Source organism: Cynocephalus volans, chromosome 17 (assembly GCF_027409185.1).
Source record: "Cynocephalus volans isolate mCynVol1 chromosome 17, mCynVol1.pri, whole genome shotgun sequence".
Taxonomy (NCBI): Eukaryota; Metazoa; Chordata; class Mammalia; order Dermoptera; family Cynocephalidae; genus Cynocephalus; species Cynocephalus volans.
The window spans coordinates 15491293-15510498 of record NC_084476.1 but is presented as its reverse complement, the minus strand read 5'-3'; the positions used below and the strand labels follow the sequence as shown (position 1 = coordinate 15510498).

The window sequence follows — 19206 nt, the reverse complement described above, 5'->3', positions numbered from 1 at the left end:
CTGAGGAGGTGGGGATGTCTTAGAGCAGGGGAGCTCCGGGACAGGGTGCTCACCTATCTGCTCCCTCTTCCCAGGTTTGGCAGCAAGGAGGAGTACATGTCCTTCATGAACCAGTTTCTGGAGCACGAGTGGACCAACATGCAGCGCTTCCTGCTGGAGATCTCCAACCCTGAGACCATCTCCAACACTGCTGGCTTTGAGGGCTACATCGACCTGGGCCGCGAGCTCTCCAGCCTACACTCGCTGCTCTGGGAAGCTATCAGCCAGCTGGAGCAGGTGCCTGTCGCAGGGGGCTGAGAGCTGGGCTCCTCCTTCCATCCAGAGTAACGATGGAGGTCCGGGTTGGCCTGTACAGCGTGATCAGGAGCCTGCCAGGCCTTGTCAGAACACACCTGACATCTCTAGGATCCACTTTCTCTGCGGGCGGGTGTTGTGGTCACTCACCAGCACCTGCTGGGGCAGCCCTACTCTGGATACTGGGGCTTAGGGATGAGCTCCTGCCCAGAGCCCAGACTTAGCTGCTTCATGGAAAGCATCCTGCTCTGGATTTTGAAGCCACTCCTTAAATCCACTGAAGACCCTGTACCTCCACTTCTCAGGAAGGAAGTTGCAAGCCTTTCTAGAATTGCCCCTGACTGTCAGTTGACAAGGTTATTCCCTAGACACCTCTGACATTGCTGCAGTCACATGGAATGAGCCCTCAGCCCACACAGTGAGCAGGTTCTTGGCATTAACGGCTGGGCCTGCCAGGAACCACTTCCCGATTATCTGTTGCTTTCCAGGGCTCCAAGGGACCACCTTACAAAAGTAATTAGTGCTGAAACCGATCTGGAAAGCCCATCCTGCCTTCTGATCCCATTCCCTAGTAACCACTCAGAGCACTCTGGTGTGCAGCCTTTAGACACATCCAATTTTGTGCATGTATAAGTACACGCATGTGCAGGCTTAAACACAGAGTTCTTTTCTTTTAAGTTTGTTTTAAAGTGAGATCTTACTGTGTACATCGCCATGTGTGTTTCTTACCCACTCTGCTGCAGGCATCTTTCCACATCAGTACATACTGCACCATTGCTGTGGCCTTTTCAACAGCCACAGATTATCCTGTCATATGAGCATAGTATATTTCACCAGTCCCCTATTGATAGATAGATAGTCCCAGCTTTTTACTAAAAACAGATGCTGCTGCAGTCAAAGGCAATCAGTTTTGCTCATCATACCCACTTGCCTTTGGTTGTACGAGACACAGGAGGGGCAAATGGAAATGAGGGCCCAGCCCCTACCTTCTGCCAAGGTAGAGCCCACACTGTAGCCAACGCCAGTCACTCACTGCCACTAGTTCCTGGGCCCCTGTGCTGGTCACTGCCCCCCATGTCTGCACAACCTGGCAGGAAGGACAGAAGGGGGTTAGCATTGTCACATAGGCAAAAGGGTGCAACGAGGATTTGAAACAAAGCTGTTTGCTTCTCAAGTCTGTGCTCTGTTGTCTGCATGAGTTTTCACACTTCGTTTTTGCACAAAGTCCTCTTCAGAAGTTCGTGCATAAACAGGTGAAGGCATTGTCCCTCTGCCTTAGCTCAGCCCAGGGTTCAGAATCCTCAGAACCACGTCTAAACCACAACAGCGAGGTTCAGATGGGCCCAGGCGCTGCCCTCTCCTGACCAGCACTCAGTGGTGCCTGCTGTGTGCCTGGACCATCTCTGCTGGGGCTCAGGAATCCAAGTGGGTCAGAACCCAGCCTATCCTGTGGAATTAGTGGTGTGCAAGGGGGCTGTCACAGAAGCCTCTTGGATGGAGAGGTGTAGGTATGGGAAATTATGGGAGTTCACATGGGCTTTTCTCTCTGCGGGAGCACTGGGGCACAGTAAACTAGGATGAGAGGCTTGGACCAGATCAGAATCTCCCTGTGGGCCTTGTATTCCTGCCCCAGAAATATCTGGGGAGCTGGGGAAAGATGTAGACTTAAAGGTTCCTGGGTGTCCCTCCCAGACCTTCTGAACTGACTGCGGGGTAGGGATCTGCATTCCTGACAGGCTCCACAGTAATTTTGAACTACAGTAGCTACAGCACACTTAGCCTCCCCAGTGGCCCCAGCAGCTCAATGCTGCCTCTTGATGTGTCTGTGCAGAGCATTGTGTCCAAACTGGGACCCCTGCCTCGGATCCTGAGGGATGTCCACACAGCACTGAGCACCCCAGGCAGTGGGCAGCTCGCGGGGACCAACGACCTGGCCTCCACGCCAGGCTCCGGCAGCAGCAGCATCTCGGCAGGGCTACAGAAGATGGTGATTGAGAACGATCTCTCTGGGTAAGAGCCGCCAGGCCTGTAGGGTGTAATAGGTGTGCATGCACACTAGGCACAGACCATCTTCCCCATCCTCAAATGGGGAAGAGGATGCCTACACAAGTATTTGTAAGACCAGCTTGGGGGGATTTGAAGTGTGTTGTGCAGGCCTTAAGTGTGGAACGTGCATTTCGGTAAAATCAAGGAAGGCTTCCTGGAGGAGGTAGTGCTATAGTTTTTGATCATTTTAGGAAAAGTAGCATTTACATTGGTGGAAAAAGCATTCCAGGTAGAAGGACAAGTACAAGCAAAGGCCTGGGGAAAGACACATGATGTGTTGAAGAAAAATTACTGTCCCAAACTCCTCCAGCATTTCCATTTTACCTGGTGTTTATTAGGAATACCTGTTCTCCTGGTATTTCCCGGGCCTGAATCAGAATCTCCAGAAGTGGCCCCATGGAGTGTGTGTTTTCAACAGGTGTTTGGGTGACTCTACCAGGCTTTGAGGCTGGGAGCCCCAGACATCAGAGAGAGATGCTGAGACCCAGTCCTCACTCTGAGCCCTCACCCCAGGACGTGGTCCACTCAGTGTAAACAAAATACATGGCAGACTGGGAAGCACCATGTTCTTGAATGCTTAAGTCAAAATGGGGACCTCTCTTTAAGAAACTTGGAGTTGACGTTGAACCGTGTGCTCCGCTCCTCCCCTGCCTTCTCCCGCCGGAGGCCCTTCTTAGACCCGCCATGAGGATGAGGATGGAGTAGCAGAGGTGGGAGTGTGTCTTGTTCTGCACTGGTGGCTGTGGCAGGCTTTTCCAGGGGAAGGATAGAGACCAAAAATGGGGGGAGGGATTGCCTAGGGGGAAGCCGGAGGTGCAGAGTCCGTGATGCCAGCTCCCTCTGAGAAGAGGTCTGTACGTTTAGCCTGAGTGTGGGGCAGAGCAGAGTCGCAAGGCAAGAGTTCAGGTGGAGACACACCTGAGGGGTTGAGAAGTGGCCAGGCATCTGGGTTCTGAGGAGACCTGACCTGGGTGTGCAGCATGGTCTCGAGTTCTCCCTGCTCCCTCTTGCCACCCCTGTGCAGCTCTTCCCAGCCATGAGTGCTGTGGCCCAACAGCCAGCAGCTGTCCTTCCTCAGGCTCAGCGCGCTTCCTCTGCCTGTGCAGAGCCAGCCCTGCTCCCCATTCTGAGCCCTTGTCAAGGCCCCCAAGTCCTTCCTGCCTCCAGCCCATTCTGAGCCCTGTTCACCCACCCCCCCCAACACACACATTCTTCCCTCCAAAGCTGACCCAGGCCCCACCACAGTTGCACTTTCTTCCAAGGAGCCGGCCACCAGGAGGGGCCAGGAAGAGGCTGTGACACACATAGAGTGAGGAGGTGGCCCGGGGTGTGTAGACCCTCCCACCTGAGTCATGCCCTGCACCGATCCTCCTGATTCCTTGTTTTTGCCAGGAACACCAGCCCCCGCCTGCCAGTCACACAAGGGAGAGGCAGCAGGAGGCTGGGCAGGGGAGGTTTCACCAGGCCCGCACTTTGGTTATCAGTCAGATTAGGAACCAGAGGGAAGAAGCAGAGAGAGCCCCAGTGACTTTGAAGTTGGTGTTCTCAATGCAGGACCTGTGGGTAGCAGAGAGCCTTTGGATTGCGGGTTTGGTTTTAGCTCAGAGCACGCCAGGCCCCAGCTCCCATTGTCCTGAGATGCTGCTGAGCAGGGAAAGGGCCTGCCAAGCAGCCCGGCCTGGAACTGGCAGTGCTGGCCTCTAGAGCAGAGGTTCTGTGCAGGAGCAGCCGCCTGGGGTACTGGTCCTGGGACTCTCCCACTTCTGTCCACCCAGCGCATTGGGCTGCCGGGCTCCAGCAGGTTGGCGGGTGCTGTCGGTTTGGACCCGCCGTGGCTGCACTCACAGTTCTTCTCTTCCCCTTCTTTCCCTGTGTGTGCTTGTCTCCCTGCAGTCTGATAGATTTCACCCGGTTACCGTCTCCAACCCCCGAAAACAAGGACTTGTTTTTTGTCACAAGGTCCTCCGGGGTCCAGCCCTCACCTGCCCGCAGCTCGAGTTACTCAGAAGCCAACGAGCCTGACCTTCAGATGGCCAACGGTGGCAAAAGCCTGTCCATGGTGGACCTCCAGGACACCCGCACGCTGGACGGGGAGGCGGGCTCTCCGGTGGGCCCCGACGTCCTCCCCACCGAAGGACAGGCATCTGCAACACAGCTGGTGGCTGGGTGGCCTGCCCGGGCAGCTCCAGCGAGCCTGGCAGGGCTGGCCACTGTGCGGCGTGCAGGCCAGACACCGACCACGCCGGGCACCTCTGAGGGCGCGCCAGGCCGGCCCCCACTGCTGGCGCCACTCTCCTTCCAGAACCCCGTGTACCAGATGGCGGCTGGCCTGCCACTGTCACCCCGTGGTCTCGGCGACTCGGGCTCTGAGGGCCACAGCTCCCTGAGCTCCCACAGCAACAGTGAGGAGTTGGCGGCCGCTGCCAAGCTGGGAAGTTTCAGCAGCGCTGCAGAGGAGCTGGCAAGGCGGCCCGGCGAGCTGGCGCGGCGGCAGATGTCACTGACTGAAAAGGGCGGACAGCCCACGGTGCCACGGCAGAACAGTGCTGGCCCCCAGCGGAGGATTGACCAGCCACCACCCCCACCCCCACCGCCACCTCCTGCCCCCCGTGGCCGGACACCTCCCACTCTGCTGAGCACCCTGCAGTACCCACGGCCCTCGAGCGGGACCCTGGCATCAGCTTCGCCTGACTGGGCTGGCCCTGGTGCCCGGCTGCGGCAGCAGTCCTCCTCCTCTAAGGGGGACAGCCCAGAGCTGAAGCCACGGGCCGTGCACAAGCAGGTCAGTGCTGCTGGTCGGGGGGCAGGACTGGGCTTTGGGGCCCAGTGGGGCTGTCGGGCCATGTCACACTCCTCCTCTCGGTCATTCCACCTCTACCTGCACCAAGCTGCCATCTCATGCTGAACAATGCTGCGTCAGCCCCATCCCACCATCTGGGACCCCTGGCTCCTGCTTGAATCCTCTGAACCAGGGGCACTGTGGCCATAGGGAACTCCAGGCCCCTGTGCCATTCCCCCAAGACCAGACTGGGCTCAGGGAGTAGAGGGAGGTTCCATACATTTCCAGTTCAAGCCTCTTAATGCCCCAGCCAAGAGTGGGAGTCGATCTGGCCCCACTCTGCCTCCACACTCCCCTCCCTAAAATGCTTTTGAAGGCTGAGCTGGCCTCCAGGAACAGCTGTGGGGAGGACAGGTGTTCCCTGTCACCTGAGGGCTGCAGGCAGTCCACGCAGTGGATGTGCTTTGGGTCAGCTGTCCACCCTTCGCCTCTGCCTGCCAGGCGCCCCCGATGGCAGGCTTGCTCTTAGCTGGCCACCTTGGCCGCTTTCCCTGTCAGTCACTGGAGGTCCCCTCTATTCCTGCCATGCCTCTGAGCCACTGGTCCCTGTGGCTGCTGGTGCCACTCTCCACCCCTCCCTCCTCCCGCCACCTCCCACCAGCTCCTCACAGCTGTGTTTCATTGTAGGGCCCTTCACCTGTGAGCCCCAATGCCCTGGACCGCACGGCTGCTTGGCTCTTGACCATGAACGCGCAGTTGTTAGAAGACGAGGGCCTGGGCCCAGACCCCCCCCACAGGGATAGGCTAAGGAGTAAGGAGGAGCTCAGCCAAGCAGAAAAGGTAAAGCTGGACCCTGGTAGGTCGGGTAGGGAGGGGCTGCTTTCCAGCGGCTGGCAGGTATCTCTCCCTGAGAGCCCTCATTGAGGGGGTGCTGCTTGTTCCTGCAAATGGCCAGACATTTTCTACTGCTTGTCCCACATGAGGACGGCAGTCAGTGGAATCTGGAAGAAGAGCAGCAAGAGGGACTTAGCACAGAGCTGTGGTTTCCTGTATAGGCTGCACTTTAGAATCAGCTGGCATTGTACTGGATCCAGACTCCTGGGACCCAGCGATTGGACTCCTCCTTTACCCTCATTGACTGAGATTGCTGAGCTTCTGAGAACCTGGGGCTTGAGGGCTGGGGGTGCAAAAAGATGCATAGAGACCCCCGGGGGAGCCTCATCAATGAGGAGGCAGAGGCACAGCTCCCCAAGACAGCAGGGAGAGCAACCCCAACCAGGCCCCCTCCACAGTGTTTGTGCCTGTACAAGGGCCTGGGAAAGAAATAGAGTTACCAGGGCAAGGGGTGGGGTCAGATTGCCATCGGGGTGTTTTCTTCCCCCCAGGGGAAAAAGGTTGGTTCTTAAAAATCCGAACTCCACACACATCTAGCATTTGATACGACAGGTGGTGCTTTGACTGTCTTTCAACATCTCTCAGTTGTTGTGACAGCTGCCCTGTATACGTGGGTAGTTCTTATCTCCGCCTGGAAGCCAAAGCCTAGGTAGACGGAGGACCCAGTGTGAGGCCCCCAGAACTGCAGGCACTTCCCCACTCTCCTCTGGACCCCAGGGAGGCCTGTAGCAGCCTCTTAAGCCAGGGCACACACAGGTCAGGGTGGCAGAGCTCCTGCTCCCTGGCCTGGGCAAGGTCCATCTCCATGCTGCATCCCGCCACCCTTTGCTGTCCCCTTGGCCTGCTGCATCCACCTGCTTTCACCATAATATGCCAAGGGGACCAGGAGACACAGTGCTCCATGAGCCAGCATTTGGCTGGGGAGCCAGGAGGCCCGTCCCCCCCACCCCCCAAGGGTCCCTGCCCCCCTTTGCCCCTGTGTTCTCCCAGGTCTGGCCCCTCCTGATGACCCTGCCTCGTTCCTGCATGGAGGTGTCTGGCCACTCCGTGCAGCCTGCACAGCTTCCCAGCCTCTTAAACATCCTTCTCCCTGAAGTCTGGGTGCCGTGCTGGGCTGAGTCAGATACAGAGAGCCTCGTTCACTCTGCCTCTGCCCTTTTCTCTCTCCCATTTTCCCACACCACCTCCATAGCCACTGCCATGGCTGCTTTAGGGTCAGATAGAGGCTGGGAGGCTAGGATCTTACCCTATTGGTCAGTAACTCTCCATGTGATTTGGTCACCTTGTTTGGGTCTCAATTTCCCCTCCTGCAGAGCACCCACCTCTTAGGTCGCTGTCAGGCATCCTTCATATATCCAAGGGTTTTAACCTTTGGTTATTAAAAGAGGCTCTAGATGAACCCTTACTGTTGAGATTTGAGTGTTCATCTTCTTCTAGCCATACAGGTCAGGCTGGGGAGCTTCAAATGGAGAGACCCGCAGGTGGGGAACAGGCTGAGTCTCACTGTATTCCCCACTGGCTGGACTTTGGGCACCTCCTGGCTATGTGACATGGGTGGGTCATAGCCGCTGGGGCCTCTGAGTCTGGCTTCCTCCCACCCTGCACTCTGGCTTGGCTGACAAGGCTGCTCTCTCTGTCCCGGTGTGGTGGCCTCCTGGCAGGACCTGGCAGTGCTGCAGGACAAGCTGCGCATCTCCACCAAGAAGCTGGAGGAGTATGAGACCCTGTTCAAGTGCCAGGAAGAGACGACGCAGAAGCTGGTGCTGGAGTACCAGGCGCGGCTAGAGGAGGGTGAGGAGCGGCTGCGGCGGCAGCAGGAGGACAAGGACATCCAGATGAAGGGCATCATCAGCAGGTGAGGGCCTGTGTTGGCCCCACCCCACAGATGGGGCAGACTGTCCACTGCTCTGAAGGATCCTCAGGTGGGGGTGAGCCTGGAGGAGGGCTCTGGTCTGGGGTGGCTGATCAGCAGCTGCAGGATGAGCTGAATATCGAGAGTGTCCCTAGCCATGGGGACAGTGGGAGCACAAGGCCTGGAGGTAGGAGGTGGCCTTAGTTGGTGGTGGAATGCAGAGTTGGGGATGGCAGGAGTGAGGCCAGACCAGCCAAGGCCAGCTCCCAGAGGACTGGGGCCCTGTAAGGAATGAGCTCCCTTGGGGAGATGAGAAGCCGGTTTGAGTATGCCAAGAAAGACAGGACCCAATTCGGGGCAGGAAAAGTGGAAATGAAAGTCACATTCAGGAGGTGAAGGTGGGAGGTTAGGGTGAGGAAGGACACAGAATAGCCTCCAGGTTTCTACCCAGAGCAGCAGGGTGTGGGTGTGTCAGGGGCCAGTTACTGAGATGGGGAACTGTGGGAGAGGAGCAGTTCGGGTTGGGGGGAGAGGAGTTTTGGATATATTGAGTTTGAAGGTGCCTGGAATCCAGGATGGGTTTCTGGGAGGACAGTTGGTTTGAATGCTGACTCTCATCCTTATTGAAGGCTTCTGTCAGGCCCTGTTTTGACTCCCTGCTCCTCCCTCTATGCCTGTGGTTAGGGTGGACATACCTTCCTTGGTGTCAGCAGGTGGGGAGTACAGTCAAGGTGTAGCATTGGGGCCAACCCACAGGGTCCCAGTCCTAGAGTTTATTTCCTTATGACAGTAATAGCAGGTACAAGAGGAGAGATGGTGTGGATGTATAGCTCGTTTATTTGCGTGGTCTAAGACCCCATCATCTGGACAAATTGAGCATGTGCAGTAGCCAAGACAGTCCCCCACCTGGCCTTATGCTTTGTCCATAAACCTTCCCCCAATTCCTACTGTTCAGATCACCTGTTTCTCTGCTCCTGACTACTGTTTGTTTTCTTTACTCAAGATTTTGCACATTCTAAAATGGTTCACATGAACCATACCTGGATCACTAGACAGCAACAGTTCACTTGACCTTCAACTCTGCTCTTGGCTGAAATAATGCATGTGGTTCCGGGAACAAACATTTTTTTCAGTATTTCAACCGCTGCCACCTCATTATGTCTATTCTGTGATAGGTGTGTGCTCTCTTGAATTCAGTGGCTTGCTTAATGTTTCTCCTATCCAATCCTGCTATAATTCCTCCCTAATGTAATGTCAGTTGGTTAATAATGTTGTTTGAGACTTCTGTATTCTTACTGTTTTCTGGTTTACTTGTTTGCCCCTTACTTATTTTATCAATTATTGAGAAAAAGATATAGAAGTGTCTAATCATAATTATGGAGTTGTCTACTTCTTTCATTTCTATTGGTTTTTATTTCATGTATACTGAAATGCTATTCTCAGGTGCTTACACATTTAGGATTGTGATGTGCTGTTGATGAACTGATCTCTTTATTATTACAAAATCACTTTCTTTATCCCTCATATTTCTTCCTCTGAAATCTGCCTTGTCTGATTTAATATAGTCACCCCAACTTTTTTTTGATTAGCGTTAGTATGGTATGTCTTTTCCCATCTTTAATACTTTTAACCTATTGTCTTAGTCCCTTCATGCCACTATAACAAAATACCTTAGACAGCATAATTTATAAAAAATAGAAATTTATTGTTCACAGTTCTGGGGGCTGGGAAGTTTAGGTTCAGGGTGCCAGCAGATTCTGTCTGGTGAGGGCTCCCTGCTTTGTAGATGGTGCCTGGTTGCTGTGTCCTCATGGGTGGTGGCATGAACAAGCTCCCTCAGGCCTCTTTTATAAGGGCACTAATCCCATTCATGAGGGCCAAGCCCTCATGACCTAATCATCTCCCAAAATCTACACCTCTAAATATCATTATCTTGGGGGATGGGTTTCAACATATGAATTTGGGGGGACACAGACATTCAGACCATAGCACCCATCTGTATATACAAGGTGAGTTTCTTTTACAGGCACTTTATTGTTGGGTGTTGCTTTTTATCTAATCTAACAGGTTCTGCCTTTTAATTGGAGTTTTTAGACCATTTACATTTAATGTAATTATTGATATAATTACCTATTATCTTGCTGTTTGTTTCCTATTTGTACCATCTGTTTTTCCTTTTTTTCCCTGCCTTTTTTTTGGACTAAGTATTTTAATGATTCCATTATTTCTTTGCTGCTCTAGGGCAGGTGTTGACAAACTTTCCATAAAGGGGTAGATAGTAAGTATTTTAGGCTTTGTAGGCCATATGGTCTCTGCTAAAATTATTCAACTTTACTGTTATAGCAGAACTATTTGTGTGATATGGCTATTTATAAAAACAGACAGTGGGTTGGATTTGGCCCTCACCCTCAGGCTGTAATAACAAAGATAATGTCATTATCTTTATTCCTCTGTACTTAATGTATCTTTTCTCTCTGGCTATTTCTAAGAAATTTTTTTTTCATCGCCAATTGTCAACAATTTGGTTATGATGTGCCTTGATGTGGTTTTCTTCGTGTTTCTTGGGTTTGTTAAACTCTTGGATTTGTAGGTATATAGTTCTACCTCCCCATTTCTTTTTCTGGGACTTCTGTCACACTTAACTTTATGTCGCTTTATATTGTCCCACATCTCAAGTGCTCTGTTGTTTTCTTTTTTGATTTTTCCTGTGTGTTATGTTAGATAATTCCTATACTATGTCCTTAAGTTTGCTAATCATTTCTTCTTCAGTGTCTGATCTGCTGTTAATCTTATCCAGTATTTTTTCATTTCAGATATTGTATTTTCCATCTCTAGAATTTCATTTTGGTTTAAATCCCATCCATTTTTCTTCACATCATGCTCATACTTTTGTTCTCTTGAACATGTAGAATGTGTTTATAATAGTTGTTCTAATGTCCTTGAATCGTCTGTGACATTTGAGTCCGTTTTTACTGATTAATTTTCCTCTTTGTTATGGGTTTTATTTTCTTTGCACACTTGGTAACTTTTGGTTAGATGCCAGCCATTGTCAATTTTACATAGTTGGGTGCTAGATGTATTTGTGTTTGTTTAAATACTTTTGGGCTTTGTTCTGGGATACAATGAGGTTACTTGTAATTAGTTTAATCCTTTTGAGGTTTACTTTTAAGCTCTGTTAGGGTGGGTCCTACAGAGCCTAAATTAGGCCTGGCCTAATTTGGCCCCTCTGTTGAGGCAGTTTCCTTCTAGGGATTCTACTTGATGCCCACTCTGGCCAGTAGAAACATGGAGTATTCCTGGAATTGTTTTGTGTACTCCTTTCCAATGGTACTTGCCTAACCTGGTAATTTTCTCACCTGCATGCAGATCAGTATTCATCCAAAGACTCAAGAGGACACCCCTTGGGAGATGTGTGGAATTTCTCTCCTCATTTTCCTTCTCTGATGCTCTGCCCCGCAAATTCTACACCTTGACCTTCCTGAACTCCCTGTGCCTACTCAGTGTCTGAAAACCTTTGTGTTATTTGTGATATTTCTAGTTCGTTTGTTTTTAAGGCAGGAGGGTAAATCCAGTCTTCCTTCCAATGTAATGTCCCTTAATTGATGCCACCCTGGTTTTTCTCAGTGTCTTACCTTCCTGTAATGGGAACCCCTTGTCCCAGCCCACACCCCTTTCTCCTGGGCAGTGCTGCCTGACCCATTATTCCTTTGGCCCCTCAGGGCAACCTGTGCTGTCCCTGTGCGGCTCTGCCCACCTCCCTGTGCATCTGCCATGAATGGGCGAGAGCTTGCCCCTGGGCTGGAGAAGTTGGGGGGCAGGGACGGAAGTGAAGGCTTGGGGGCAGATGAGCCCCTCTGAGAAGAATGCATAGAGCGAGGGCTGAGGCCAAGGCCAGAGCCCTGCCAAGCCCTTGCATCCTGGAGCAGACAGGCAGACCCAGGGAGTGTGCGAGTGGAAAAGTGGGAGAGAAAGCAGTGATAGAGCCCCAGAGACCAGTAAGGTGAGACCACGAGGGCTTCCAGGAAGGCACAGTCAGTGACAGGGCCAGGACTGCCTGACCTCAGAGTTTCGGCAGATGGCGCACCCTGCCCACCCCGCAGCTTGTCTGCCTGCTACTCCACCGCAGACCTGTCCTTCAGATGTCTAGTTCCAACGTATGAAGCCCCCAGCCCACTCTCCAGGAGAGGTAGTGCTCCCTGCTATCTGTTCCACAGGCCCGAGCTTCCCACGAGCTATGCAGGGTGCAGTTACTTGTCTACGTCCCTGCGTCCCTGTTGCCTCGGGAACTCCTTGAGGGAAAGGACTAGACTTCATTCATTGCAGTACCTCAAGTCCCCCGCACAGAATCCGCACAGCCTCAGTGAATATGAGGGTGGAGAGTGGAGAAAGGTCTAGAGCATTTCAGGGCTGTCGTCTTCCCACGTGTGCCACAGGTCCTATGGCATAGAACCACCTATGACACAGCACCACCTGCCTAGCTCTGGGCAGTTGTGAAGGGCCGACACCCACTCCCACCCACTTTGGCTCCTGGAAGAATATCAGGGGCTTCCCCCAAAAGCCCCTGGGAACAGGTCTGGGGGTGGAGTGTGCAGGTTGGGAAGGGGCAGGCCCAGCCGCAGCAGTCGCTGGGGGCAGCTGGAGGGCCTCTGTCCAGGCAAGTGTGACCTAAGGATAGGCTCTTCTGGTTCCCACAGGCCACACCCCCCATCTGCTCCCTTTAGCGTCCCCCTGACTATTCCTGCCTCTGGTTGCAGGTTGATGTCGGTGGAGGAGGAGCTGAAGAAGGACCACGCAGAGATGCAAGCGGCTGTGGACTCTAAACAGAAGATCATCGATGCCCAGGTGGGCATCACTGGCCCTTTGGTCTGCCCCAGGGGTTAGAGGACCTGGGATGGGGGGGGGGTGATTATGGCTTCTTTACATCCTTAGTCATGCCTCACTTCAGAAGCTGAGGAGAAATGAGAGACCAGGATCTCTGTTCTGAGAAGTCAGACCTGTGGTCTCAGTGGGCCACAAGCTTACTAGGGCAGGCTGTGAAAGGGGAGGGGCAGCTCCTCCCCTGCCGGGCCCGGCACTTGGTGGCTATTGTCTTTCAGCAGGGATGTTCATAAGAGAGTAGAAGCTACTAGGAGGGGTGTGGGGGACGCAAGCTGGGTGGAGGGAGCAGCAGGGCTCTTGTCAGAGCTGTGGCTTCCAAGCTGTTCTGAGGGAGACAGGAAAGGGACCCTGGCCCCAGCTTCCTTCCCTCAGACTGTGCCCCTTCCCTCTCACCTGCCTTGAAATGGGTCACACCTTGCTTAGACTGTGAACTGCACAGACTAGGAGCTGTGACCTCTGTGTGTCACACATGCACACATGAGGGAGGGGCCTTCCCTCAGGGCCTTGGACAGCTCATAGACAACACACCAGGGCTGCTGTGTGGGATGAGAAGTAGATGATGTCTGGGTACATGATGGTGCCAAGGCCAGTTCCCCGTTGTGTGAGCTGCCTGCAGCCTGGTGTCTTTCCCGCCCTTTACACCTGCTGTGTCCGGATCCTCCCTTAGGCCCAGGACCCCGTCCTCTGACCCCCACTGATACCCTCCTTGTCCACAGGAGAAACGCATCGCCTCCCTGGACGCCGCCAATGCCCGCCTCATGAGTGCCCTGACGCAGCTGAAAGAGAGGTACAGCATGCAAGCCCGTAACGGCATCTCCCCCACCAACCCCACCAAATTGCAGATTACCGAGAACGGCGAGTTCAGGAACAGCAGCAATTGTTAACCTGCCCGAGGAGAGGGGCGCTGTGGTGGCCAAGGGCAGGGTCTCGGCGGGGGAGGCGCCCCACAGTCGCAGCCCCAGCGTGGGTGGCAGGAGCCCGAGGCACACCTCCCCTCCCCTCCGCCCGCCGTGCAGGAGGCGGGCCACAGAGGGCGCCGCGAGAGACTGATGCAGCGTGAGGCGGGGTCCGCAGCCGCCACCCCCCTTCGCCTGGGAAGCGTGTTCGGTGCAGGCAGAAGAGACTGCACGCTGGGAGTGGGGACGGGCTGGTGGAAGCAGGGGCCTGCCACAAACATGTCTGTGGATTATTGAATTTGGTGTGCGTCACCTTTTCCTCCTTGACCTGGGAAGTGCATGTACCCCACCCTCGCCAGGGAGGGAGCTGCCTGGAGAGGGGACGATGAAAGGGCTGGGGACCTGCTCCTGTGGCTTTCCCGCACCTCCTCGGGGCCCAGGACTCCCTGGCTGCCAGGCCCTACCTTGTGGGACCTGGAACCTGACGAGTTTATTGGCAGGCAGGGGGATGGTGGGAGGACACAGAGGCAGGAGTTTGATGTCCCCTGCGTGTCGTCACCCTGAGCACCCGCCATTGCATGTGGCCTGTCGGGGACCCTTCCTGGCTGTGAGGAACTGAGGATTCATCCCCCCTTCCCCTGTACCTGTCCCAGACCGCCCACCTTCCACCTCCTTCCCTTCCTTTGTTGTATTACCAAATGGACCCAGTGAAGATCGTAGCTTTTTCTTCCGGGCTCTCATACCTGTGGGGAGGATCCTAGCCCCCCACACTGCCACACGGCCCAGGCTGGTGCTCTGGGGCTCGCAGACGCCAAAGATTTGGGCAGAGCCAACCAGAGAGCTCTCCATTGTCCCTGCCTTCTCCTGGGGCCTAGTGCATCCAGGCCACAGTGGTCTGGTAGGGAGTGGCCGGCTGGTGCTGATCTGAGAGAAAGGTGATCTCTTCTCTGATTGATGGTTTAAAGAAATTCTGATGCCTGCAGGCCCTGAGAAGGTGGATAACTGTGATTTTTTTTCCTTTCACAGTATGCATTAGAAACAAAAGCCCGCTTGCTCGCTTGCTGGAACACAGGGGCCTTTTAAATTGAGCGTGCGCACTGCATGGGAAATAGCAGCCCTGGAGGATGTTAGACTTGCTCCCTCTCCGAGACAGCAGCAGCCTGCACCAGGCCCCGTGTGTGCGGCCGGCCTCCTCCTCACCCTTCCCGGCCCCAGCGAGGACCAGGCGCTGCAGACAGGGGAGGGGCACACCCGCAGCTGGGGCCGGTTTTCCTCAGCTCTAGGCTGTTCTGTAGCTAATCTGCCCCTTCCCCCGCTTGTGGGACATAGATGGGCAGGAGCTTGGGTCTCTCTTGGCTCCTCTCTGTTCCCACTCTACAGATCCCAAGCCCTGGCCCTGGGTAACCTAGGGCAGGAGCTGGGGTCTTTGACCAGGCAGCAAAGCCGGGGCTGGGCGAACCACACAAGCCACCTCCTCTGCCCCTGTGGCTGGAATGTGCCACAGAGGCCCCACCAGAGAGAGTGCTGGTGCTGGAGGGGTGGCCCAGAGCCACACTGCTCCTCTCCTGGCCCGTGGACAGGTGATGGCAGCTGCTCTGGGAAGGGGCTTTTAGCAGTAACCCTACAGTTCATTTAGACCAGAGGCAGGTACTGATGGAGAGAGGATGGGGCTGCCGAGGGTTGTAGACCCCAGGAAGGAAGGAGGTGGAGGCCGAAGCGCTGCACCACCCCTTCCTGCCCCACTCCTCTGTCCACACCCCTGCGCCTGCGAGTTTCAGAGAAGGGTGGCCATACAGGCAGGGCCTGGCTCTGGTCATGTCCTCCTGGTCCAGTCTCGATCCCCCACTGCCTAGCGAGCCCTGCCCTCCCCACCCCACCCCTCTCCTGCCGATGCCTCATAGAGCGACCTCGGACCCGAGCACCTCTTAGCAATATTGGGGGGCACAGGGGAGTCCCAGGGCCTAGACGGGAGGAGGGTGCAGAAGCCACCGCTGTGTCTGGCACTGGCAGCCCTTGGCGCCGGGTGTGAGCTCTCAGCCCGAGAGCCTTATTTACCTAGTGCAAAAACTGTAAAAGTGTACAGACTCTTCACAGATTTTTATCTTACTTGCAAGTATGACAATTTTTGTAAATGTTCTTGGTGTTTGACTGTAATGTAACTATCTCACCTAACGGTTGTATATAGTCCTTTAGTCCTGGTGCTGCCGAGGGCTGGCCGGGACTGCTGCTCTCCCGATGGTTTTTATTTTATTTTTTAATATAGAGGACAGTATCGGCAGGAGGAAGAAGTTTGGGATCTGGGTGTTTGTGTTTTTTCTCTGACTGTGGCATTTATTTGTTGGCTTTGCAGCATGTTGTCTGGGTGGGTTGATGGGCCAGTAAAGGGGGGGGGAGGGGCTCCTTTCTGGGTGCTGGAGGGAAAGACTGAAGCTCCGGGGTCCCTGATCACCGAGACCCAGCCTCTGCTGGAGAAAGTGCCCCCTTTCTGCCAACACAGGAGGCTGACTTTTTTTTTTTGACCAACTTATGTTCAGGATGAAGGAAACTGCCAAACCCCCTGTAAGTGAAGGCTTTCCAACTGCCCAGAAATGGGAGGTGAGGGGCCGGGGCCAGAGCTCCATGTTCACCCCTCCCCCCCGAGCACCTGCTCCGAGGTACACCTCCCCCTCACACCCCATCCATCTGCGGGAGCCAGACTGTCCAGGGAAACAGCCCCTCTTTTCTACACACTCAGACACAAAGTCACCCCAGCCCCCGCACCGCATCCCAGCCCCCCTTTTGTAAGTATGTGAAAAGGAAAAAATGCAGATGTTGGAGTTTTGGCTGGAGCTCTTCCCTCCAGCTGTGACTATTACCTGTGTAATAATGTACAGAGAGCGTCGTCGGTGTTCTAAGACTCTGTGTGGCTGTGCAATTTCTGTACATTTGCAATTAGAAATATTAAAGATTTATTTAGCTATTTTAAGCCTGCCTCGCCTCTCCATTTATCTGTGTCTTGAGTGATTTTACAGAAGTGACTGTGGGTCCTGGGATGATAGTGTACTTTACCAAAGGGACCCCAGCATTTGTTTCACCCTTGTGGCAGTTGTGGGCAAGGAGACCCCTAAAGCCAGTAGTGGTGGTCTCCTGCCCAGCTTGGCTCACTGGGTGCTCTGGGACTGCCCCCTCTTCCGGGTTGGGGTTTCTCTGCACCAGAGCAGATGTTCTCTTAAGGGCCCTCCCGGGCTCTGATGGGTTTGGAAGTGAGGTCTGTGCTGAGCTGACACCAGCTCCTGCCAGGCTCTGTAGTAAATACTTTCCCTTCACTGAAATCTTGTTCTAAGGAGGAAGAGGTTGGCCCAGGGCCCGCAGCAAATCGTGGCTGAGCTGAACTAAACGTTTCCAAGCTTTCAGCACCTGGAAAGCCCGACCGGGCTCTCCCAAGCCAGACCCAGCTGTAAGGCTCAACCCAGGGTTCTAGTTTGGAACAAACCACCCCCCATGCGCCTTCAGCTGCACCTGCTGCACAGAGGACCTTGCAGCCCTGGGCCTGCTTAGCATCTTTCAATGGACAGTGATCTCTGTGGTGAATGTATAGAGAGACAGGCTCTGAGGGACAAGTCCAGGCCCAGCCCCAGCACCTCAGAAACTGATGCAGACACGGGCCAAGGTTCTGCTGAGGGCAGGGATGTGTCTGGTCAAATCGCTGGATGGAGCCACAGGTCTTGTCACCTGCATATGTACCTCTGGTTCCAGCCAGAGATCTGGGCCCCAGATGTCCAGCATTCCCCAGGAGGACCCCAGAGCTGCTCCTGTGCTTGCCCCTATTACCCCACCATCAGCCACAGCCACCATGCAGCACCCGGCTCCTCAGGCCTCAACCTGTAGGCTGTGAGGACTCCCTCCCTCCATGTCAGTCAGCCATTCCCCACTTCTGGGGGTCCACCCTTGGCTGTGCTCACCTCCAACCTCCTAGAAAAGCATCATTAGCTCTGATCTCCCCAGTCACAGCCACCCTCCCATCCCCCCCTCACCCCCAGTCAAGCCCTCACCATCTCTTAAACCAACACCCCATCCTCAGATGGGCCCCTTTACTCCCAGGCCTGCTGTGTCCTTGCTGCCTTCCCTACCAGGCCTGGACACTGTGCTGTCCCTCCTCAGTGCCTCTTGGCAGTATTCTCTGACCACATCAGCCCTGGGCCCACCCAGTGGTCCATGCTCTCTAGGCAACTGAGCACTGCAGGGGAAAACTTAAAATCACCCCAGTGCACATGCCTTGTGGGTTCACTCCATTCTCAGCTGGGCCTTCCTCCCTCTTTCTCCACTCTGTTTAATCCAAACTTGTACCTGTCCTCAGACCTCCAGCCAGCCCTCCCTTCTCTGAGAGCCATGCCTCCTGCCATGCTAGGGGACCCCTGACCCTTCCTGGGTCCACCACCGGCCTGGCTCCCCCAACCCCAGAAGCCCCAGGAGAGGCGGCGACCTGTTCCTGAGGCAGCCCCTGGCCAGTCCCTACACCTCTGCCTCCTGATCTCTTAATCCCCCTAAGCCTTCAGCCTCCTCCGCTCTTTCCCACAACATTTTCAAGTGCCACGTCTCCACCTGCTCCAGGCTATGTCTTCTTTTCTTCTCTCCAGCCAAGCTTCTGAAAAGTAGACTGCCGATAGGGACCTGCTCTCTCTGCATCTTCAACCTTCCGTTCTTCCCTAGCCCACTAAAATCTGACTTCACCTCCCACCCCTCAGTGTCAAACCCATGTCCCCCCTCCCCCAAGGAGCCTCTACTGCTGTCCCCAGTCCTCATGCTCAGGGACTACTGTCCCTCTGCTGGGACAACGCTCGTAAGTGACACAGAACTCAAGGGAATAGCAAAGAGTGAGACAAATCATTTCATGTTGATAGAAGACATTGATGGTGAAGATACAAAGGCCATGAACCTCTGTTTGTGGATAAAACAGCATCAAATAGAAAGAAAAAAACGGAAATTCAAAGGAAAAAATCAACAGAAACAATTGCCTTTGAGACAACACACCATCAGTATTACTTTATTGCAGATTAAGGAGGCAAAAAATAACCTCGAGGATTTTAATAATAAAGTGTAATAAGCAGGGATATATGAAACTCTTACCCTAGAGAGAACACACCTTTTTTTCGGTTATAATTTGGAACATTACCCAACATTGACTCTATGCTGAGATGAAGAAAACCTCAGAAAGCTGCCCAAAGAACCACTAGTTCAGGCCACATTCTGTGCCTTGAAGCCATCAAACTATAGATTAGTAATAAATGTTTAATTTTTTAAGGTTACCATCAGAAAGTTTGAAAAATAAATATCGAATCAATAAAATTAGGTTTTTAAAAGGTATTAGTCTTCTAATTGAACAAGATATATTGACCACGTGAATTTATGTCTTTTCCTCCCCAAACCTCACTGTACTGACAGGAAAGAAAGAAAAGAGTTATCACCTATAAGGACAAAATTAATGTGGGTGGAGATGTGAAGAGATACAAGAATTTGGCAAACTTTGGCAGGTGGAAGCGGAGGAAGCAGTGCTGATGAAATTAGAGGGAAGGGAGAGACTCACCTGA

General features: G+C 53.8%; 1 protein-coding gene across 6 annotated transcripts in view; it reads left to right on the top strand.

The window, feature by feature from the left end:
• The window catches only part of DAB2IP (DAB2 interacting protein), a 188667-nt gene extending 172063 nt beyond the window's left edge, over window positions 1-16604 (top strand). For 5 of the 6 annotated variants that reach the window (XM_063081870.1, XM_063081869.1, XM_063081868.1 and 2 more), the window contains exons 10-16: window positions 75-276; window positions 2126-2304; window positions 4234-5122; window positions 5807-5959; window positions 7675-7868; window positions 12620-12707; window positions 13460-16604. In XM_063081870.1, coding sequence (XP_062937940.1) covers window positions 75-276; window positions 2126-2304; window positions 4234-5122; window positions 5807-5959; window positions 7675-7868; window positions 12620-12707; window positions 13460-13627 — 1873 coding nt within the window. In that variant the 3' untranslated portion in view covers window positions 13628-16604. The remainder of the gene's footprint in view (window positions 1-74; window positions 277-2125; window positions 2305-4233; window positions 5123-5806; window positions 5960-7674; window positions 7869-12619; window positions 12708-13459) is intronic. The other variant, XM_063081871.1, reaches the window with a different exon arrangement.
• The last annotated feature ends 2602 nt before the right edge of the window (window positions 16605-19206 follow it).